Source organism: Opisthorchis viverrini, assembly GCF_000715545.1.
Source record: "Opisthorchis viverrini unplaced genomic scaffold opera_v5_429, whole genome shotgun sequence".
Classification (NCBI taxonomy): Eukaryota; Metazoa; Platyhelminthes; class Trematoda; order Opisthorchiida; family Opisthorchiidae; genus Opisthorchis; species Opisthorchis viverrini.
Window position 1 is genome coordinate 131,533 of NW_008752083.1, and position 24,949 is coordinate 156,481.

The 24,949-nt window shown below is 45.7% G+C and overlaps 2 protein-coding genes across 2 annotated transcripts in view; one reads left to right on the plus strand and one right to left on the minus strand.

Moving 5' to 3' along the window:
• T265_10929 (hypothetical protein) overlaps positions 1–7,781 on the plus strand; it is a gene marked incomplete at both ends in the record, with an annotated part of 19,817 nt that extends 12,036 nt beyond the window's left edge. The window contains one exon of the mRNA XM_009177445.1: positions 6,587–7,781. Coding sequence (XP_009175709.1) covers positions 6,587–7,781 — 1,195 coding nt within the window. The remainder of the gene's footprint in view (positions 1–6,586) is intronic.
• Positions 7,782–14,780: 6,999 nt separating this feature from the next.
• The window catches only part of T265_10930 (hypothetical protein), a gene marked incomplete at both ends in the record, with an annotated part of 50,738 nt that continues 40,569 nt past the window's right edge, over positions 14,781–24,949 (minus strand). Inside the window, 2 exons of the mRNA XM_009177446.1 lie at positions 14,781–15,260; positions 22,024–22,281. Coding sequence (XP_009175710.1) covers positions 14,781–15,260; positions 22,024–22,281 — 738 coding nt within the window. The remainder of the gene's footprint in view (positions 15,261–22,023; positions 22,282–24,949) is intronic.

Here is a 24,949-nt window from a genome sequence, read left to right on the forward strand (position 1 = left end):
GTTGTCTGTCCTTGATCAACGCTGACTCGCGCTGTCTGGGTTTGATGCAAGGCTGTGACGCGCTGCATATTGAGGAGGCGTTGTCTGTCTGGTCAACACCCAGCGGAGCTGAGAGTCTCCGTACATTCCGGGCATTCAGTGGTTGCTTTCAGGAAGCTGACCTTCCTGAGACTCCCGTGTACTGGTTGGAAATGTTGCGGAAGCACCAGATGATTAGTGTTGTACATTGTCAGAAGTAACCAAAAATTGTGGTCAGTCCTATCTGGAGTTGCTAAACTCTTATTTCACTTAGATTGATATCCGGGTTACCCAGTGGGCACTGTGAAGCAGTTTACCTAGCTACTACTACGTGTTCGGCCGCTACAGCCTTTCGGTGCATAGCTGCAGTCCCACCCAAAAAATGCGCGGGGGCCAAGACACTGTCAGGTTGCTCAACCCCAGACAGAACCAGTCGAGATACCGGGGTCGGTTCATTGAGCATTTTTGCACCTTAATCACTGAGTCGTCTCGACCTCGTGACCGGTGTTGCTGTCAATGATGGTGATTGGTTGTAACTAACTGCAGACCCCTGTTCTGGGGCGTTAGTGACGGAAAAAGATTTACCCAACAGGAACGCAACAGCTTCATGGCGAACAAGCAACTGCGCAATTACGGGTAGCGTCGCGGTATTTCAGGAGCACTTCAAAACTTGAATCAAGTGACTGACTGTAATCGCTTCCAGGACACGACCGAAGACTCGGGCGTTGTCAATTGTCACTGATTGGCTGCTTGAACATTCAACATCCAATCAGTGTCTTTCTGGATCGGAGGCCTACCTGAAGCGATTTTCGTGAGGTTGGCGGTATCCCGTAAGCTTTGAACGCTCCTAGGGTTGTTTTCAGGAACCTGACCTTCCTGAGACTTTCGATAACTGGTTTCTCATGGAACGGGCTTATTTCATCGAACGCTCAAAAAAGTCATTTGTAGGGTGGTCTTTACAGACAGGAGTTGTAGCAGCTGTGCGCCATACGAATGAAACCATGTTAAGGGTAACAATCACTGGGGGAGTACAATGTCTTTGTCATTGTCAAGGTGCGAAACTACATAAAAGTCCTGTGTGGAAATTTAACATCCTCATCTTCGGTGAGACAGTAGGTCGTACCAAAAGAACGGTTAGTTTGTCCTTTGTAGGAAGAAAAAGCCACCAGTTTCATAGCTAAGCTTACGGAACCAGAGTGAAGTGGTTTTAATATGAAGAGGTTGGTGTATGTTTCGTATCGTGGGTATTTGTGACCAGCTGGAAATATTTTCGTTTCGCATGCTTCACAATTTACGAATATTTCAAGCTCAGCCATTTTTCACCCCAGGGGATTGAGCAAATATCTCCTTAGGGTCCAAAGACAACATTCTTGGCTAGCTTAGATGTTCTATTGGAGGGCATTAAAAATGGCTGTTTAGGAGCGTTTAAAATAACCTCAATCATTTTTTAAAGAAAGCACTTGAATTGCGCTCGGCTCACCACGAGGACGACGAGTTGGAAATGCAAGGGTTTCATTATCCGGGAGCCTCCTTGAGGTGAACAAATTTCCATTTTAACTTTTTCTTGTCTTATTTTGTCAGATTTGTGTCGGTGTTGACTAATCTGTTTACTCTGCCAAAACAAAGTAAATGTAGTGTCTTCGCTACATACCCGATTGTGATGGCTTTCCCAAAAGAGGTTCCAAATGGATGTCTCCACTGCGAGAATTTTTTCGAGATTTTTTTCGGGTAAGTACTTTAAGAGGATTCCAGAAGTTGCTGACAGAGGTAAATTTTCGTTGAAAGTTGGCCAATACAAAAGGTATCGAAAGAACTGTGCACCTACTGGGTCGACGGAATTAATGAGATAAATTTCCTCACGGTATTTGAAGTGAATGTCCCATATGTACAATAATCTTGCACAACCCTGATTGGTATATCCTGGCGCAATATGGTACGCGCGCATATTTATCACAGGTCTACATCTTCTAGATCATAACGAAGAAATGTTTCTCAGTATACAATACGGAAAGAAAAGTAAACCGCATCAATCAGGTGAAAAATACTTGGAATCTTAACACAAAAATTCCTCGGCTGACACCCAACAGAGATTTAGCTTGACTTAGCTGATTGGTTCTCCTTCCTCCTTAAATCTCGACCGACCTCGGAACCTAGTCACTTGGCCTGACGAAGCTTTTGTGTCAAAAGCGAAACATGGCCCAGCAATAAATCTACCGATTGTCACCAAACTTTCTCGAAAACGATAAACCGCATCACGTTTGGTCACCTGATCAAAGGGGAGTTTGGAAACGGCTTAATACAACCCGTTCTTAGGTGGTGTAGGCACCTCGACCCCGCTAGACGCATAATTACTTTTGAATTGTCTGGATTTAGGTAGGCACTCAATACGACTAGCGCAATCCCACCTCCAGCTGTGACAGGCCAGCAACGGAGCGGGAAAAGTGAACGAATGAAAAACCAGAGTTTGATATTCAATTAATTGGGGGAAGTTCGGGGACGATTGAGAAGTATTCGTTTCACACGGGCTTGGTAAACAATTGGTAGTTTTTCAACTGGGCGATGTTTTACTTTCGACACAAAGTCTTTGTAGGGCCGAGTAAGCAGCATACCAAGCTGGCCAGGTCTGAAGGTAGAGAAAGAACCAATCAGCAAGACCTCTCTCGATAGGCACACTATATCAGTGTTGAGTGTCAGTTCAACAGTCCTATCGGTTAGCGCCGTTGCCTAAATCTTAGGGTCGATGGGTTGGGAGAATTTCAAATTACTTTTTGTTGGGTTTAGGTCTTTGATCTTCCGGTTCAAGGCGCTTTGATTGATGGTTTACCTTGGGTGCCACTTGTACATTTTATTGACAACCAAATCACACCGATAGGTCCGTTAAACTGACATTCAACACTGATCTAATGTGTTAGTCGAGGGAGACCTTGCTGATTGGTTCCTTCTCTGCCTTAAAACCTAGCCAGCTTGGTAAGCTGCTCACTTGGCCTTACGAAGACTGTTTCGAAAGTGAGACATCACGCAGTTAAAAACTACCGATTATTTAACGAGCCTTTCTGAAACGAGGCATTTGATATTGTTCTCTTCAGCCTAGTATGTCCGTCCTCTTCAGGCATCCAAAACAAGGCGAACCAACATGATCTTCGACCGCCGACAATGAACTGACGTAAAGGAAGTAAACTCGAGAGCAGACATACCAAATATGCAATCACAGATATGCAAGGGCCAGAAAATCACTACTGATCACTATTAATTCCGTCCGAAAATTTGAGCGGTCACTGTAACATGAATAAATTATTGTTCGCTATCAGGGTGCACTGACGGCCTTACGTGGCACCCCGTTGGTGTAGCGTTCACAAAACTGAACATTTCGATCATAATCTTCACCTTTCGATTTCGATCCGGGTATGCTTCTTTCAACTCCACCATTTCCTACCGTTATCCGCAACCAGAAGACACAACTTGGATTGAACACAAGCGCTTGAGGTTAACTGTGGTCCTCAATCCTAAATCTGGTAGCGAAAAAATGATGGTTCACACTGGATTACACAGACCTTTTAGTAACTGCATCCTGTCATTTGACTGTTATTAGCCTTGTCTGAGACTCTGACGAGGCACTGTAATGAGGCGGAATCAGTCTATTCTAGTTGGTTTTCCGATTTTTCCTGTTGCCCTAGTAGCTAAGAGGTATGCTTTCAACGTTGACTTGCTCTTTTATTCACTCCCTCCGACTACAGCAGGCATGACTGAGGACCTTAACTGAACGTCTGATAACAATAAGAGTTTGGCTGGTCCAGTGTGAATACTGGTCATAACATGTGATTGTCTGTAAGTGTGCATGTTGTATGTGGAGTAGGATACTACGAGGGTGCTCTGGCCTAGACAAGAGGAAGATAGGGGTTCTCAACCAAACCTTTAGGCTCAAAATCCTGACCTGAAAGCACTAGTGGTTGGCGTAAGACCATTGGAGCAGTACGGGTCTGTACGGAACAAGTCACCATACTTTTACTAACACCCAACCTGGAAGACTGCTTTATTTAGGGCTCTAACCACTGACCAACCTAGTATAAAAGGCTCCGTGAGTGTCAGATACACCCTCCTCAGTGTACCTCAACGGGTTATGCAGGTGCTCAAACAGCCACAACTCGGTAAGTTCCAGTCTCTTCATGACAGTTTTTGACCACAAAGCCAGTGGGAGGCGGACCGGGTGCAAGGAGGGAAGAGAACTGTTGAATTGGGGATACTCAACGAACCAACCAGATACAAGGAAACGAGACCAAAAAGCAACGCAAATTCTGGGTTGATCAATCAGATTACGTGAAAGCAACCAACCAACAATACCAGAGTTATCGGATACTCTTTCGAAAATATATAAGCACGGGCAGAACAGGAGGAACTTGTCCGCCCAAACCGGAATTAAAGAAGACGGGACGATTGGAGGTAGGATCTGTTTCCATGAATTGGATTTAGTTTTGGTGAGTAACACTGCTACTTACACCACATGAGGTGTCATGAGTATGGGAGCTAAGTTTGTTCCTATTATGTACCACGGGGGTAAAATCGAGAGTGCAGTGATAACTGCCGACTTAAATTTGAAATAACTTCTTCGCTCTCATCTTTCATCATAGTGGATAATTCTAGAAAATTACACTTAGAATGCGAAGACTGATATGCGTAAGAGTTTGGTAGTGACCCGCCAGCACTGTTTTACATAACTAAAACGCAGAATTTTGTAGTGCCTCTATACTAGTGAACAAATAGTCACCTCCTACTCAAGTGATCAGTCAGTAGAGAAACAAACTGGAATAGCAAGAGAGCTAAGTTCACACAAGGAAACCTTGTGCTGAGTGACTGCAGCTGCCTCGGTGAACTTCAGAGACAGTGGGTTAAGATGACTGGGCAAAGTGGAGGGCAGAAACTAACTCTCCTACCCAAATAAGATTTCTGAAAAAACTGGAAAGCCAAAACATTCACCTCAGACTACTTTACACGAGTCGATTAATTAGGAATCTCCTGTTGGGGCCATTTAATTGAAGGCATATGACCACGAACCAATCCTCTTAGTGTTTACAAGCATCGGCGGTGATGGTGGATCATTTACCTTATCGTCCGATTCATGTTACTATCGCCATTTTTTGATACATATTGAGAACTATAAGCAATGAATGAAAAGATGAGTCGACCGACAAAGAAAAGATCAACGGAACACAGTGCGTATGAATCGACAAACAAAGGTCATCTGACAGAAAACCACTCGACAATTTTGAGAGCTTGTCAATGGAAGTGGTTGAAAAGTGCTGCTGCGGCTATCCACTCTTTATTTCCTTCACTCACATCCAAGAACATTTTTAATGCATATCAGTCATCAACAGATACAAGGACCTATAAAGCATTGTGTTGCGCCCTCTAAAACTCATTGATGATGTCGGACAGTCCTCATTTTCCTGATGCATTGACATGACAATACCGTATTCATGGGCAGCTACTGTCCTAAAAACATCAAATCACCCACACCCTGCAGCTGATCTCACATAATAATTGTTGCTAATTCGAAACTCAACTGAATCTCGTTTATGATATTCTTCAAGCAAGCGAGTTGCATCAGTGCGATTTACAAATGAGTGTATTTTGCAAATCGGGTATGTGAGTTCGATTAGGACATCACATTGACGGGAACTCAGAGACTAAGCCAACCAGATGAGTCCCAAGGGGAGTGAAACCGGTAGTGGCCGGTTGAATAATTTTCAGCGACCTTATGAGTAGCACGTAGCGTCAAGAATAAAATTGTTATCTTTCACCATGAACCATCGCATGCGCCCAGAGGTTAGATCAGTAGGCCGTTTAGAATCACTTCGTGGCCTCGTATTTGCCTGAAAATCATGCACCAGTGAAAATATCAAATTATCCAGCAAATCGACTCCAAGTGGATCGTATACGATGTCTGTGTGCGTTTTGTCTGTTATTCAGTGTCTCGCTTTGACTGTTGGTTGCGGATATCACCCCCAATTCTTTCACTACAACGGCAGTGAAGCCGCAGCTTTTCAGGTTGGCTTTAGTAGTCATTTACATCGTCAGTCCTAGAAAAGTCGCTCACAGAATAACGCCTATGCTTTGGAGGATGTCGTTACTTTGAAGTAAAGAACGGATATCCCGGACTTAAGCGTTAGCTGATTACATTCGGTAGGGACAAAAACTGGCCTGAGATTTGGAGCGACTGCAATCGTTTATGTTTCTCTTCAGGTACAAATATAGGGTTACTGTGCCCTAAAAGGAACCATTAGCTGTGATTTGTCTCATTCTTGCTTAGGAATTTCATAAGTCTCACTAAGTGTCCGGGACCATGGTAGCCCGGGTGTTGAGACACTTATGGGGAAACAGGTTGGCTGAGCGTACTGCGGATGGATGTCAACACCAGCAAATAATTGATGGATAAGTATATACAGGATGATGCTCGTAAACATGTTTAAATATCGTGTCATTATCAACGGAGATACACAAGCTTTTAAATAGTCAATTTTGTTCTCAACGACAAACCTATGGTATTCTGAAAATGATTTTTCATTTGTTTCAGTTACGAGGACGCTGGAGTTGATTCAGACATGGATTTCGATGCGACAACACTGTGCAACTCTCAGCAACCTTCGATCGTTGTGGATGCGCGAAGAAATACGAAACCGTATCTGGATTCTCACAGCAGCACCGACATGATATCATCGGCGGAGGAAAAAACAATACAGTTCTCTCAAATCCCCTACAACCTAATCCGAGCGAATTTAGGAGCGCATGATCAGTATTCCCCACAAGTGATAGTGAACACAACATCCACATTGTCGCAAGCGACCGATGCTTTACATTCCTTTGAACACTATCTGAAATTACAAGACTGGCATAACTACGGATTGGAATTACAAAGGCGATTTAGACAAGGATATCCGGATCTCAGAGAGACGGTCGTACTCGATCGAAATTCTTCCAGGTCGAGCTCTGATTATTCTGCATGCCTTCATGCTGGTGACTCGGTTAGCCATTCAACACTCGGATATCGGCTCTCGCTGAACAAGCGTGATTACAACAGACCATGCATATTTGAACCAGAAACTAGTAATTCTAGACCTGCGGTGCATTTCCAAAACTTCAGTCTATCTGCATATAATAGAAACACATTTGTGTCTGTACCGCAAACCGAAATATCTGAATTGTCAGGATGCACGTTGCCCGATAATCGTGTATCTGAAACAAAAACACTCAGGAGGGGTGCCCTCAATCGAACACAGTATGAACCGGAAAAAACAACCGGCTCAGAAAACTTCCCATGTGTTGGAAGTTCTGCGAGGTTGGAAACGAAAAACAACTCATCTACTGGTGAGAGTTCCTGCGGAGAAAGCTTTACTGAACCGGAAAATGAGTTAGCAATGTTCAATACGCCATCTTTACAGGATGCCTGCACCGCTGAAAGTAGCAAGGCGTCTCGCAGTGACATGGAGCGCTGCTGCCCAACAGCTGCTGAGCATTATGCCCTTCAGTATAAGGACACGACAGATCAGACTTATTCTGATTACGGGACCGCCTTTTCCAGAACGTCAGCATTGCAACTCACCACAATGCTCGATCACAACACTCGTCCCCAAGCAGATATTCAGTTGGATTTAATCGACAATGAGCACATATCTTACGATGGAGACCACGCTGCAGAGGCAAACGGGAGTCCATGGATAAAAGGTGAAGAGCACAATGTACTACCCATCACGTTTCCCCATATGACTTAATTTAGCTGCATTAGAACAATCAATGCATGATGTTTCTTAAAAAGAAATAATACACTACACTGCACAATTAACAAAGCTAAGAGGATATATGATAGTTTGAACTTCAGATGTACAATAGTTTTTCATACAGCACGGTCTGCTAACAACATTCCTCGTTCCTTTGTAATGGTATGAAGCACTGTTTGTCGTCCGGGTTTAAAAGACCGCGCCTTTGCACTCAGGAAATTATTTTGTTTCCAATAAGGTATGGTTCTATTTATGAGTTGTCGGAAGTGATAGGAGTTGAAACAAGTGTATGAAAACATCAGAACAGAGGAACGTAACTGCACGCATTGAATAAATAGATGTACCCGGTCTACCAGGCTACAAGCGCTGTCAGCGTAGGGATCAAAACGTAACAATATTTGGCACAGTCCCATGTTATAGTGGATTCACAGGTGCTACATTTCAAACTTCGTGACTTGGATGATATCTTTTCCCATAAAGCAGTTCTTTTGTGTGAGGGACGCCAAGGACTCAGGCCGATTAAAAGGGTTGGTAGGCAGTAACATAATTCCAACCTCATGGATAGTCAGGCCGGGTTTATTAGGTCGATTATCGGTTGTGGCAGTCCCTGGCATTTAGCATGCCAGAAAACAAGTCAGAAAGGCTTCGACAAGTACACCCATATGCATATCAATTTGGTTTTAACGGGAGACCCAGCTGAATCTCTCGTTTATGACATTCTTCAACTGAATGTGCTGCACAAAGGCCGCTTCACGTTTCGGTTGGTACGATATTCGAGATATTGCAGTATACTTTCACAACGAAAACAAGGATGCTGAAAATTCTTCGAAGAATGAGTGTATCACTCGAAACCTGCCCAATTGGGCTCAAGTAGGACATAAGGTTGACGGAAATTCGGAGACTGCGCCTACATGATGAGGCACAAGAAGAAAACCCTCCTTGTTTTGATGACTAACATTGCCTAAACCTTGGAGTGGATATCGGTCAGTCCTGTCAAGACCCTTTTATGGCCTAGCGAGCTGTGTCGGTCCATTTGCAAGAATCAATGAGTGCAAATTTCAGGCGAATAAGACCCAACATCTCTTCTACATTGGATACTAACGTCTCAAGCTGAGGACCAGAGTAGCCATTCACTTATTTGAAGCATTCATGCTTGAGAATGAATAAATTCCATATAACGGACATATTTCGCATCCCACAATGACTGGTATATTTTCTGAAGGTCCAGTAGTATCGCTTCTGGAGCAACCACTGAAAGGAAAGCCCTTAGCTGCGAAGTTGTTTATTAGTAAACACTAACTAACACAACACTTAAAAGCCATTGGACGCGAAAGTAAACAACGCATCTACACAGAGTTTTTGAAAAGCAATCATATTCAAGCGTCCTCTAGAACTTTCTTGGAAGTTGATTGAATATTAAACAACAGCAAATGAACACCGGAAAGCGATTCTATAATTCCCGTATTAAACTTCATCTTCCATCAGATGCGGGGGAAGAGCTTAGCCATCAGGCCATGCATTCCTTACGTGCTTCGCCAGTAGTATACACCGTTACAACACTACCGGCTTGATTCTGTCCATTAAACAGTACTGATGAGATTTGAGGGCACTAATCTAACTATTGAGTTGATAATTGATAATCCAGCTAGCGCTAGCCGGAATGGATGTACCCATGCCTACCCGGAAGGAACTGTGCAGTCGTCGCGAGAAGTTTGAGTGTGTTCAGTTTGATCGGTAGCACGTGTTCCTTAAGGGTTTTACCCCTTTTTACCAACGCACCTCCACTGTGAAAAATCAGTATTCTTGTGGCTCTATCAACCAACAAACGTTGTCTCGTCAAAGCCATCTGAAGACTAACGAGTTGCCTTCATCAAGCAGCATCAACACGATCACTCAGTAGTGGTCTAATTATAGGAGGATTGAGCAGCAACAGGATCACAAGTGGCTCTTTTCTGGTCACCATTTTTGGGAATGTGATTCAACAAATGCTGAGCCACGTGATCAACACGGTGCTGATGATATCAAGAATACTTCGTCCGCAATATTACAGATACGGCTAGCTGCCTCCGAAGGCTGACTAATAATCTCGGTTGAAATAAATTAAGACAAATTATGGGTCCACTTTTGCGGAATTATAACGCAAATATTATAATGGTGATCTTTGAATGCAAAAAAGTTGGATACTAGTGATATCAAGGCTTTTCCCGGGTGCATCTGCTTCAACCTGGAAGCTAGGTTTTCGCGGAAACATAAGTATCAGAACATGCGTCAAAAACTCAGATGAACGCCAATCAATCGGTTACAGTGGGGGAATACGTGTACTTAGGCACAGCCGTGATGTAAGCGGAACTCAATGGCTGCACACTTTCCCATAAAACACGCTTGGGATAGCTATGGCAAAAGATGTACGTCAAAAATAGTGGCAGCGCCATCATCACCGTCTGACTGAACGAGGAAGGATTATGTTTTACGTCATCATCACCGAGCACATAACATCTGTGCTCGATACCGATACTCCACTAATGTAGAACCATGACTTATTTGATAGCCTTATTGTGAACAAGGGACTAAGTGCCAGCTTACTACAATCATTCCGAGGTGCCTACACCTTCACACTCATTCAGGCAATCTGGAGAGAAACTGACAACAAGAACACCATTGACATCGAGTAGCAGCCATATCTTGCAGCGTCTCCAACCAGGCACAGTGAGGATCACGCGATCCACATCCTGGAAGACGAGTAGCACCGTCAGCACTCAAACGTTTCTAATCTGTTCCACACCCGGAGGGTTGACCATCTCTCTGCTTTCGCCACTCTGAACTGAGCACGGAGAACGGCACACTCTTCGGCAAACGATGGTTAGGCATATGCAACACATATCCCAACCAACACAGCTTCTGTTGCTGGACACACTCTTCAATGGAACTCCCTGTTGCACAATCGAGAAATCGCATTCTAATTGTCTTGTTACAGATTCGCCGACACTGACCCACGCGAGCTATGATTCTGAGACAACGACTGGCGAACACCTGAAGCCCTCTCAGTTCCGCTGCTCTAAGAGGCCAAGTCTCGCAGCCATACAACAAAACAGCCACATTGTAGCTTGATACACGTCCCTTGAGGTTCAAGGATACACCACCCTAATGCCATATTTGTCTCAAGTTAGCGAACGTGACCCGAGCCTTGGGGGTTCGTGCATTGACCTCATCTCTCACATCACAATCAGAACTAATACATAAAATGCTCCACAATCTCCAGTCCCTCTCCCTGGATTGTAAGTGACGTGTTCAGTGACTACATGCCCACGAGCATGACCTTACACGTTGTGGGTGACTTTATTCAGTTCATTAGGAAAAAAATGCGCCTTCCCCTCCTCCTTGAAGGCGAGAACGATGTCGCCTGCATATTCCAGATTGATATGGCTTTCGTCACAGGCTATTTGAACACCGGGGATTTGGATACCTTCCAGCGTTCGTCTCATGACTTGATAGATCACGAAGTTTAAGAGGAACAGAGAGAGTGCACATCCCTGACGGACAACACTTTGTGTACGGAAGCCTTTGGAGAGCCCGCCGTAAACCCTCACACGTCCAGAACTTTGAGAATACAAAGGGCTTATTATGTTTACGAACTTTCGGGGCATTACTTGGTGGGCAAGCGTGTCAAGAAGAAAAAACCGGTTAACCGAGTCGAACGCGCCTCGGAAATCCAGGAAGACTAGAATTGTGGGTTGCTTATACGTATGGCGTTGTTCTAGCACCTGACGGAGCGTAGCGATTCGGTCAACGCAACCCGAAGGACGAGATGCCTCAGTGTTTGGAGCGGAAGGTCCATGGTTTGAACCCGACATCTGCCTCTCGACTTCCCCTGTCTAGGCTTGGCCAATCTGCCAGTATCTCAGCCCTCGTGCTTCCTTCTGGTGGCATGGCAGTTGGGAACCGAAGGGTTGCTACAGCTGAATGATACAACCCCTACCAGACCGGAATCCCACTTGCTGCTCTCGAGTCGGTGTCTCACGAGCCATCGTAAGGCGACGAAACACAGGTGACGGCGGCAGTCTCGCTACGACCAGGGTGAAGCTGATCTCCATGTGGTTACCACACTCACTGTGAGCACCATCACCGACTTTCCTCAGTTGTGTGGGACAGTTTCCTTTTCCCAAGCGCGAGAAAACAGATCAGACAAGAGCTGACTGAGGACTTGACCCCCATCTTCGAACAATGCGGGAGGGAGGTCATCTGGACCAGAAGCCCGGAGGCGCTTGAGAAAACATATGCAGCCGTGAACCTCCGACGTCATAGGTGGCTTCACGTTCACCGTGAGCTCCAGATGAGTGGCAGCTGGTGGCCACGCTAACTGTTATTCGGAGCATTCAACCCACCGGTCGAGGCGTGCTTCTTTGTTCAAGTTGGTCATTGCTTTCCGATTCTTGATGGTTCCGCTTACAGGTAGTTTCCGGGAAACGGATCAACTGAAATAATCTCCGGGCATTGCCGGCTTTCTGAGCCTCTTCCATTCCCTTGGCCTTCTGTGTCCACCACACTTCCCGGTCGGCTCTCACGCTCACTTTCACTTGACGTCTGATGGTTCGTCGCATCGAGTTATGTTCGGGACCGGCTCGGATATTTCTCCGAGGTTTAATCAGTGCTACCATTCGGTCTGATATCCAGCGCTGTGTGTGCCTGGTGCTGTGTCGCAGGCGAAATTCCCAACACTATGCAAAGATGTGGCAATGTCGCCTCAGTCTAAATTCACATCTGATGGTGGTGAAGACGATTCTGGTCTAATATTCGCATCTGCCAATCCCTCAGGTGCCAAGCCATTTGTCCGCACGTTACGCGGCAATAGAAAACGTAGTCCGGACGAGTGTGTGGCCGGAATCAACAAATGTGTTCCAAAACGACCAACAGTCAGTTAGTTACTGGTCCGCGCCGTCGGTAACTGATGGCAATGTGGTCGATTTGAGTTTGTGGTCGGCCTGCCGTTGGAGGACACCATGTGACCAGACGACATCAACTATTTCGGAAGTTAGTACTGCATAAACAGCACACAGCTGAAGCAATCATTCGCCATTGTCCGTACGTGCCGAGTCCAATCCATGTCGACGCTAACCCTGCCCATTTGTGCATTCACATCTCTGGCAACCACCATGATATCTGAGAGCTTTTCGCTCGCCACAACAGAGCATTCAGGGCGCCAGAGAAGTTGCCCTTGATGGTGTCGGAGCTGTAGTCAGTTGGGACATAAGTGGACACGACAAACAGACATCGATCAACTTCCCGCTTGCGAGACTCCTTCACAGACATTGCCAAACGAACCGCACAGATGCGACTATCAGCAGGTATCCAGTCAAGCAAGAATCCTTCCTCCCGGTGTCTTAGGACGATACCAGCCCCTGCACAGCCTGCCACAGAAGCCTCTGGATCACTAGTGGTGCGCAGCCGCAAGTGAGTGCAGACTGATGGGCGGTTAGCCCAACCACTGTGCTGGCATCTTGAATTCTTGTTTCTGAAACACAGCACACATCAACGCCAGGCCCCCCAGATAATAATAGCAAGTTGAAATATCCAGCAAAAGCATTGGCATTGAATCAGCTAGGCATCCTGGTGCGAGATTGTCCAGGCTTTGGAACGAATCGCCCATTAGATCGATCGAGCGACCGACTTTCTCACCAGTAACTGGTTCGATCGAACTTCAATCGGATGGTGACACTGCGCAACTTGGCCGGCTATCTGCATATTTTAGAGCACAGAGTACCTAGCTTCAACACTGCGCGGCATTCAGAGGTAGACCGTTGTTACCTGTGTGCAGATCTTTCCACAACTCATCGAGCAAAGCATACTCTGCAAATTTCCATCTTTGGTGGTATAATGTCTGTATAGTAATCTAGTTGTAATGCACTACTCATAAGGATGCTGAAAACTCCTCGACAGCCCACGACCGATTTCGCCCTTCTTGGGGCTCATCAGGTAGGCGCAGTCCTTGAGTTTCCGTCAACCTTATGTTCCACTTGAAACCAAATTGCGTGAAATTAGCGAATATGCACTCATTTGCAAATTAATTTGATTTTTCGAGAGACTCACCTGGAACTCAGCTGAATCTCTCGGTTTTGATGTTTCCAGGCAACTGAATGTGCCGCACCAGGTCGCTGCGATATTCGAAATGTCGCGATCATAAGGTTGGTCGGTACACGATGGGCTGGCTGACGACGGCATCGAGAGTCAGGATTCCACCTGGGTGGAAATGTCTTGGAGGCGTGGGGGTCCAGAATTGACACGTCTTGTCCCGGTGTCATGATGTCAGAAGGCAACCCTCTGACCAACGCTAGAAGGCCAATGCTACCGAGCGAACTGTCACATTGGGATTCCGAGAGTGACACGACCCAATCCCTGGTTTATTTGAACCAGAAGCTATAGTTTTCAAATTCTGACGTAAAACGCCCCACAACTTCGGAGAGCTCATCTTATGCTGTCGCACGTGCGGAAGGCTGAGAATGCAAAGAGTTCATCATTTCAAGAATTCGCGGAGCATTCCTTAGTGGGCAAGCCTGTGCAGAAGAACAGACCGGTCAGCCGAGTCGAACGCGCCTTAGAGATCCAGGAATACTACAATCGTGGGTCGCTGATACGTAAGGTGTTGCTCTAGGACCTCATGGAATGTGAAGGTTTGGTCAACGCAACCCACACCATGCCGGACCCCCACTTGCTGCTCTCGAGCCAGTGTTTCACCAGCCACTGTAAGGCGACGAAGCACGAGTGACACCAACAGCACACAGCCAAGCGAGTGCTTGCAAAACCGACACAGGACGAACGTAGTTAGCAATCCTAAGTGTTGGGGCTATAAGGAGAGATTAATAATGGATTCGAAGATGGGGAATAAAAGGAATGTGGAAGAAGTCAGCACTAGCCTGTTTTCACTTACACGGCCTGCTGTATACAGCGAGTAAATCGACCTATCTGGTGGCACTACGCGACGGTCGATGTGGCAGGGGTTTATTTGCATATGTGTAATTCATGGTTGTACATGGGCTGTACCAGGGCACGATGACGCTTGGGTAGAGAAATACACTCAGACACTTCTGAGACTGAAGGCGACTCCATATTTACGGTCCACCTGTCTGTTGAAGGCCAGGTTACTGGATTAGAGGTAGCAGATGGCCAGTTGAATTGCTGCTCGAAGTACTGTGCCCAACGGTCCAAACGTTTTGCTTTGCTGCATATCAGGGAGCCATTTTTGTCCCTGATTACTTCGCTGACAAGAGGTTTCCGAGGTCCAGTCGAACGAATCAAGTGGAACAGTTTGCTCACGTTTCCAGCATTGCTTGCATCTTCCATTTCTTTGGTCTTTCGGGTCCACCAAGCTTCTCGGTCTGCGCGGACACTCAGGTCACCTGGCGTCGAATGATGCGCCGGATGGAGTTGTGGTGGCGGCCAGGTGGAATCTGTCGCCGGGTCTTCAGTAAAGACATGGTCCTATCAGAGATCCAATGCTTGGGTGGGGTTGGCTGGATTGTACCGAAAACAGATATTCCGGCTTTGAGTAGTGCCTTGGATATATTTTTCCAGTGGTCGTTTATATCTGACATCATGAAGCCCGGCAGGCATTCGAGGAGCTGGTTCTGGTAAATTCGCTTGACTTCTGGGTCCAATAGCTTCTCAGTGGCTAAAAAGCTCAACGAAAAGCAGCAGCGTACAAGTGAATGGTCGGAGTCCACGCTGGTGTTCCAGAAGGAGCGGCAGGAGGTGATAGACCCTCGCCACTGATAACTGACAGCGATGTGGTCTATTTGGATCCGGGGCTGGTTTGTTGGTGGGCACCACGTTGTCAAGCGACTTCCGCTGTTCCGGATATTCGTACTACAAAGGGACAGCCTGTGATAGGCACACATATGAAGTAAGCGATCTCTGTTGTCCGTGCGTTCCGTGTCCAAACCAAGACGACCACCCAATCGGATCCCAGCAGCGCTTAGTCATATCACCAGCAACCACAACGATATCTGCGCCTTTGGCCTGCTGTAGAAGGGCGCCTAGAGCGTTATAGAAACTGTCCTTGGCAGATTCAGAGCTACAGTCAGTTGGGGCGTAAGCAGAAACAATAAACAAGGTGCGATGAACCTCACTTCCTCTAGATTCTCTCACAAATGTTGCCAAACGAACCGTACAGAGGCGACTATCAATGGGTATTCAGTCAAGCAGAGACGGTTCCGCTCCGTCGCTCAATACAATACCCACCCCAGAATATCCAGTCGCAGCGGCCTCTGCATCACCAGAGGCGCGCAGCACGAACCTGGAAGAGAGCGAGGGGGCAGTCAGTTCGATCACAGTACTTGGGTCCTGCATCCTTGTTTGTGACAGACAACATACATCAATGCAGAGGGAATCCAGCGTACGAGCATGATCCACCTGTTGACTTGCTTAATTCAGTGCGCGAACATCAAAGGCGGCTAAGTAGACGGCTGTCGGGGTTTGAAAACAGACTTCGAAGTGTTTAGGGCTGTTACTGAACTAGGTCGTACAGAAGCTGCAGCTGAGTGTGATGCAGATCGAGCCAGACAGTCAGTCCTGTGCATGGACCTGTGGAAAGAGCATACAAATTTGGTAGGGGCAGGGTGGAAGTGAGAGATGACGAAGAGTTTGTTTTTGGGACGGTCTACTTTCCGTGATGGTGTCCCTGTGACCCCTAGGTGCGCTTAGTTGGAGACAACTAATCGATGTCAGTGGAATTCCTGGTGACAGTTTGTTACTATATTGTCTGATTGAGGGTTTGGAAGCGTGGGTACCAAAGTCAGTTCACCATTCAATTTGTTCTCACTTTGGGCCTGTATCAATATCAGTGTCATAACTGATGTTGCTGTCTCTGATGCTGATTGTTCCAATCCACATAGTGTTACATGTTGAGAGGTCCAGCTTATCCAAGAAAACGAGGGCGAAAAAATATCGCCGATGTGAATGTAGTGTAAATACCGGTTTCACAGCACGTGTGCTATGAAATCTGCTTTGAAAGTACGGCTTGGAGCAACATCTACGAGGACGACCGGGATAATCTCAAGGTATCTCAATCAAACAGCTAAGGATCCACAACAGATTCCTCGGAAGTCAGGAAACCCTACCCTTAACGTATAGACCAGATATCTCTTCAGCACCTCTAAGTGGTCACAAGAGGTTAGTATCCAGACTGATGTAGCCGTGACAGATGACTTAATAGCCAAAGGCACGGACCGACCAACGTTCACAGCTTGGCTTCTAGTTGAAAGTAGTAACTTATTGTACCGAACTTAGTGTTCTTAGACTGACCGCATTCCCCCATTATGATGTTCCTAGAAAACACAATATGACTTGACATTTAGGGACATGGATGAAAATACGGAACAGTTGTACGGATACTCTTGATTTCCAAAAGCTAAATCCTCACTACTTGGTGGTTCCAAAACCCACTCACAGCTTGGGATGAAATAATCATCTAAAGTGCGCACTACTGGTGAGGCGACCGAAAGTGTCATGCTGCGACTGAAGGAATGAACACATGAGAACGTGGTACTGGTTGAAGTGTGCAAGAACAAGTACAGTGAATTGCAAAGTGTATTTTGAGGACCAAGAGAAAACGCACGAGCCCATGATTGTTTCACCGTAAAAACCAGTGGAGAAATGGAACAGCAGCTAAAAAATCTGAATAATAGGGTAGATAAGTGGGGAAAGAGGGTATGCGCAACTGGGTGATCTGGTGCGCACGANAACCAGTGGAGAAATGGAACAGCAGCTAAAAAATCTGAATAATAGGGTAGATAAGTGGGGAAAGAGTGTATGCGCAACTGGTTGATCTGGTGCGCACGAAAAATGAAAATGGCAAAATTGCACCAGCACTGCCTCCCGTGGTTTGACTGCGGTCCAATATAAATGCAAAATACTCTCAAGGAAGAACAGAACACGTGTGAGCAAGCGACAGTACTGACAAAGCCCCATACAGGACTGCGATTAGCTGTGAACTAACGTGTTCAAAACATAGAAACACATCCAAATTAGGGTACAAAAGAGTCAACCTTGCAAATAAGAACCGAGTAGCTAGATGCAGTCGCCATTCGTAACACCGGTCTTGATTGCTGAGTTATCCAATGGAGGAACATCGCTTCGAATGCGTTTAGAAGAAGTGATAGTATTAAATTCATCCACTGTGGTTACTGCTTCGTCCAAGTAAATCTTTTCATCAGCTGCCGCTCTTTTCCGAACATTTGCTAGGTTGCATGAACTCTCTAACGAGCGTCTAGCAAGGCCCTCCAGGTTGTCAAAACGTACGATGATGCAAGTCATATTGTCACAACCGGTTCCATCACCATCTGTGTTAGGAGCCAAACAATGGTCGAAAATCTAGTGGAAGCAGAAGAAGACAATGTTGGACCACAGTAAAAACAGCTTCAACAACACCATACGTAAACGAGAGGTGCTAATGTGATAAACTAGAACTGGATGGTTGTTAGTCTGTTCGCTGAGCTGGGTGAATTGGAGGATGAAACGTTTGCAATCGGATTGCCTGGCTCAGCGAACAAACCAACGATTATTAAGACTAGCTGAGCTACCAACATTCTGGATTTCAACTTCCCATGTCTAAGCTTGTGCAACCTAGCAGTATTCCAGCCCTCACGCTTCCTTCTGGTGGCATGGTAGTTAGGCGCCGAAAGAGTGCTACACCTGAACCATTATTATTACCATTACCATTTATAAATGACAGATACCATTTGTAAAATGCTACTGAAAAGAAAGAATGCGACCGTGATAAATGTCTTGGAAAACATAAACTCGCCATTAGCGGTAGTTCTACTATCAAGTGAGAGATAGGGAATGAAAACCCTTCAACATGCCGCCTTAGTGCACATTTATGAATGCGACAGTTTTTGCGGAAGCAACTACATCGGTGGGACGGTTGATTATTAAAGAGCAGTTTTGCCCCATCCTCTAAGTCACCGGAGGAACTGTTCACGTTTAACCCGGCTTAAGATCACCATATGAGAGTTTAAAATGACAAGTATTCTGAAAACCATGATTACCTCCTTTTGGAAGGGATTGGTAAACATTTCGTGGGTTTATAGCTGGGCAACTTTTTTACTTTTGACACGAAAGCTTCGTCAGGCCAAATGAGCAGGTTACCAAGTCGGCCGAGTTTTACGACAGAAGGACCTCTTCTGATTGGCACACTAGATCACTGTTGAAGGTCAGTTAAAAGGTCTTGTTGGTTAGCGTGATTACCTGGGGGAAGTTGAAAATATTTTGGTTGGGTTTGGATCTTTGATCTTTGGTTCAAGGAGCTTCAGTTGGGTGCTACTGGTAACTTTTTGTTGGCCTTTGTGGGTTTGTGCGTGCTACAACAATTTATTTTGGGGGAGGGGTGAGTTAGGTGGAGTTTTTGGCCGCTTCGGTTCAGACACTATCTAAGCTACTGCTGATACCCGCTGATAACGCTCGACTGATCTAAAACCGTTCTCCGCAAGTTTGCCAGTTCTACGCCCTCTATTCTATTAACACTGGGATGTCTGGCGATTCATACAGCCTCAGCCATCAGTCACTGTGACGTGAACCGTAGTTCTCACTTCAAAACTTGAATATCTAAATGTTTTACGTGTATAGTGCATTGCTGAATCTTTCGTTCACATTCGACATTCATCTACGTTTCTCAGTGGCCTATCTATGTTTCTCTTGTGCCTGACGGTTCCGGTGTGGTCTCCGGACGTCTTAGTGCAGTCCGGATACAGTCCTTGGTTCTGTTCACCGTGAGGCGATCCTTCGACTGCATCAGTGCGGGACGCAGCGTCCCCTGGAACGTTGCTCTTATGTTAACCATGTTTAGGATCCTTAGAATCTCTCCGGTTAATATGGAATAACAGCGGTCCCAATCCACTCCCTGTTAGGTTTCGCCGCAGGTACACATAGCCTTCCTAAATGACGCATGGAATAACACCGGCCCAATCCACCCCCTGTTAGGTTTCGCCGCAGGTACACATAGCCTTCCTAAATGACGCCTAATAAAACAAGCGCGATATCCACTATTCCGAAGTTTGTTCTTTACTTCCGTTTGGGCCGATGTCCAAACAAATTCTTCTGTGCACGGGGCCCTTACTCGGTTAAGCGTTGGCGAGGCGACACAAGCGAATTTTGACTTTGGATGGGCAGACGTGTAGTTCAAAATCGCCCGTGTCAGTTGGCTTCTCATACACTGTGGTTTTTAGTTTTTCCCCGACTTTATGCGTCATATAGTCTAAGGAAGGTAGTGCACCCGAAGTTGACTCTACCTCTGTATTAAATGCGTTGTGTGAATTCAGACCATTCGGACACTGACCTTGTCTCGATTAATCACGACGAACATCATCTACATAACGCCAAAATATCTTGTGAATCCAGCTTAGGCATTCTGTTAAAAATCTTTCATAAAAATGTTTGCCAAAACCGGGGATATAGGAGATTCCATCGCTAGACCCTGTTCTTGAGTGTAAACCACGGAGTAAAAACGAAGTGAAATTCAGGCACACTTTTGCGCCTTCCACTATTTCATTTACCGTAAGCTGCGTCCGTTCTGAAAGGTGGTGTCTGCTAGTAGCAATCGATCGGCTACTTCTAAAGTTTCTTTTTTTGGAACATTCGCATACAACGAGTTGACGTCGACACTTATGAGAATGTAATATGGTTCCACCGTACTTTGTCGGCAAAACTCACCTTAATATTGCCCCAGAGTGCCAATGGAAACATTAAGTGTATGATGGCGTACAGCGGGGGGGGGGAAGGAGGACGCAAAAAGTGTAGGCACAAGGATCATGAAACTAAACGGATAAGGCGAGGGGCTTCGAAGTTATTTTGAGCACTGTATCCCTGAAAACGATGATACCCAAGATTTTGGCCTGCTGTAAAAACTCACTTAGGGTAGCATACATTTGTTCGTCAAAAGCTTTTACAGTCATCTAAAAACGAACCACATGGCAGTGACTATAGACAATCCTCCAGTTACGTGAAGATGATTGCGCCGTATGACAGATGAATAATGATTGCGACAGAGACTGCGGAATCCTCTTCTGGTCACAAGAAGAGAGGTGAGATTGACCGGCCAGACAGATCAATGATTATACTAGAATATTTGGTGTAATTCATAGGTACATGGGGGTTGTGATGCGGCCAGTGCATCGAGGATCTTCAAACCAAGCAATTGGCTAAAAAGCCTCACAGTGAGACAGCCGTACGTGACCAAAAATTATGTTGGAGTAGAACAAGTGGGTTGAAAAGTGAAAAGCTTAATATTAGACTAGGAAAAATTTCTCTTCTATGATTTTATCGTTTAATGTGCATTAAGGTGTCGTACAAGTTTATGTATATAGTTCACTCTCAAACAAATTACTTATGTACTATTTGGGCAACGAGTAAGCTCGAAATACAAGTACTACACCTTTCTAACAAACCTTAAACAGGAGAAAATCGAAAGCTGGGCGTCCTTCCTTTAACGTTACAGCTGAAGAATAATAAGAGTACGGCCAGATTCGCTTGTTTTTCGAGTCGTAAGGACTTGAAAAAGGCTGTCATATGTTCCCAGTTCTAACCTGATGTAAGGGATCTTTCGGGTGCAATCCGGGTACCCCAGCATAAGTCAACAAGATACGGATGGTGATAATAACGGGGCACAGAAACAATTACATCCTGAAAGAAGTCAATCCATCGCGGAGCTTGGGTTAAGTGCACTGATCCAATGAGCAAACTTAATGTCGGCGTGGTTTTTGGGTTTTCGCTATAGAGTGCGCAATGGGTGCCAAAGGAGGGACAATCGCCGACCGGAAAATCGGGATTGTTTTTGGCTCATAGGTGAATGTTCTTAATGGGACGCAACTTACTGTTCTTCGAACGAGCAAGACAATTGTTCTTTTCTAAGGCAGAATCTCCAATGGAGCTCCACCCATTCCGGTCAAGAGTACCTTTGGAAGGGGGACTAAAATAATAACCGAGCTCCTGATGGAGCTCGTGTACGGTATTCGGCCTTCATATGCCGGTTATCACATCATCGGAACGGTTTTCGTAGGGAGAAGGCACAACTTCTGAACCAAGTAAACTCTAAGAGTTGTGCAGTCAGCTTTCTAGCTTGAGCAATCAAGACACTAAGGTTGTACCTACGTGTCACATAAGCTTTCGTCACACGTGGCGTAGAACAATGTGATATAACAGGCAAACATCAAAATGCAAAACCGGTCAGAAAACAACCATATGTATCTACCTCTTCACATATTTTTGACAGTGTTATTGCATCAGATTCACGATCAGAGGTAGGCGTCAATCGTTCATCTCCTTTGGTATCCAATTTTGATTGTAGGCGCTCGCGCACAAAATCAACGACCTCTTGGCTGGTCATGGAATTCCAGACGCCATCACATGCGATGACAAGGAATTGATCGGAACCGGGAATAAGATCAAACTGTGTGACGTCCGGAGATGGCGTAATCATTTGGACGGCCAATGGAAGTCCTTGTGCTTGCTAATGCGAAAAATAATGATGGAAATGTACCAGAATATTTGTAGCTTGGGCGCGTTCATTCGTGGGTGATACGGCGGTCGTCGATCTGTTTACCAGATCAACCACCAAGGTCAATTATACTGGGGACAGTATAGTGGGTTATATGCATCACAACATAAACATAGGACTAATTCTTCAGCTTCATAATCGCTAGTTTCTTTGGTGTTCACAAAGGATAGAAGAAAGGCAGATCACAAACAGTTGGTCAATTTCTAGACGAAATACAACACTACAGCCTGGGTCTCATTAGGTAGGCGCAGTCCCGGAGTTTCTCAGAGGGATTCATCTGGGTTCTAGACGGATCTCTTGCAAAACCAAATTTATTTGCAAATGAGTGTATTTCGCTGGGTTGGCCCGTTTATTGCGCGTTGAAGATGAAATCCAGCTATGAAACGTAACTTAGCGTGGTGTCTACTGGCTGATGCATCTTTTCTGATGCTTTCTTTTCGCGAACATAGTCTGACGCGCTAAGTCATCGGACTATTAGTTCAGAGACTACGGTTGTAGAACTGAGGCGTGGTGAAGCAACTAATGGTAATCGACCATCAAAACCTTAGATGGGGTGATCAATCTGGCAATCTACCCTATAAGAAATTAGTTGCAACCGTGGTTTAGAGTGCGCGATATGCAGTAAAGAAAAGTCCTAGGGGAACAGCGGTTTGAGCAAGAAACCCATAAAAAGCAAGTAGGCACAGCTAAGCGATAGCCAGTAGAGTTAAAGCCAACTCAGGAATCGGACGCAAGTTAAACGTGGCCTTCGGTTGAACGAGTGGACATAGATGTAAGCGAAAACAGTGGCGAAGGATACAGATGACTGCATTAGCGTATCAAGTCACAGAAACGAAATTACTTCCTTCATCGCCGCTTTGGAGAACAAGGTGAAAAACAAAATGGAAGCAACGGAAGCGGGAGAATGTGCGGGAAAACATAAATGGGGGGAAAACGTTCCGGAGGAATTCGTGGTATCACTAATTTTGTCAGTCAAATAAAGTGATCTCTGAGTCGTGCAGGTCAGCTTGACATTGAAACACACGGGGAGAGACTAGCAACGGAGTAAAAGACAGTCAATGTTTGATGTTCTCTGGGGTGCAGTGGGCACTAGTGAAGTCAAGACTTGCACACCGGGTACAGGATGTTCGTCATTCAAAGCCGTTTGAAAGTCATTGGCAAGAAAGAACGTTCGGTGCAACGCACCACGCACAAAAGCGTCGCACTATCGCACTATTCTTCAAAAAAATGAAGCCCGTTTATTAGTAGGTCGCAAGTTTCCACGGGAAATGGACGCACATCTGGTTGCCTACTTTATTGAAGGCCTCCTGTGCCATGCCCATCGTATAAATCAATAAGTCGCTCCAATGACCTAATTCTGCCCTTTCTCGTCGCGCCGCATAACTGAATATTTACGACGCCTAGACACGAAACCGGTGTCTTTAAGCAAAACGCAACCGCCTGCATTGTTCACCGCAAAAGCTGTATGACTCGATCCGTCGTGCAAGTGCTGAAGTGAACAGGTAGGCACTCAGTGTATTAGCTATATGTATCATTGGCGGTGAGTGGATGGCCACACATGATTCATGAATCAGTGCTCACTTCGTTGAAATTCTTTCCACCTTGTAGGATTGATCGTTGGGGAAAGGGACTACAGAAATCATTTATGCTCAACTCGACTACAAGCTGACAGCTCATAAGCACTTATAGACTGCATTGCTGCCACAGATTAACAATCAAGATTGACTGAGCGCTCCGCAGATTATTGCGCCTGCAATGTAGCATACTGCATGATGTTATCTTTTTTCGGTGATTCCACTTTAAGCTGCCTTTGCCAAGCGAAGTGTAGCCAACCCATAAAACTGTTGTGTTGTGCGGTGGTGGCCGAGCTATTGGGTTACGCCTGCCAGACTACGCGATAGGGAGAAGACAGACAACTGGGGACACGGCTGTATTGCCAGGACAAAAACGTACAGAGCGTCTGCGTAAGTATATAGGATGACTAATTGGCCAAACATGGCCGTTCACTTGTTCGCTCCGTACAGCCAATGGTGGTGTTCCGGTCGTGAACATTCTCAGGCCCACTCCGCTGGTCGTGTGTTGCTAAGCCGTTTGGTGAGAGCCGCGAACTCACCTACTTTCCAGACGTGTCGAACCGATGATGACCTTGGGGATGCGTCACTCTCTGCACATGTACTTTTTCTTCTGTCTGGGCGCGCCCTGACAAAAACATATCATGATTTCGCGATTTCTAACTTTTTCACAAATGATGGGAGATTGAAGGAAGGCAGTAGGTATTTCCTCGATGAGCTCATACAGAATAGGAACGGTAAGTATTGTTTTGGCCGTTGGTTTGCTCGAAAACCGAACAGTGTCGATGCAAGTCAAAATTTGTCGAGGTGAAGAGTCGGAACGCCAGAAGCTGTTGGGATTTTCAACCGGGTCATATAAGTGTGTACGACACAGTTGGGTTAGAGGTTCGCCATCTCAAAGACTAGATAAGTTGTTGAGAGTTACATCTCCGCGGAGTTTTGGGAGAAATTAGCCTATAACATCTATTAGTTCATAATTAGTTAAGGTGCTCCCTTCACACATGAATGACGCTCCAGAACTACAGGTTTAGATTTATCGGAAGACGACC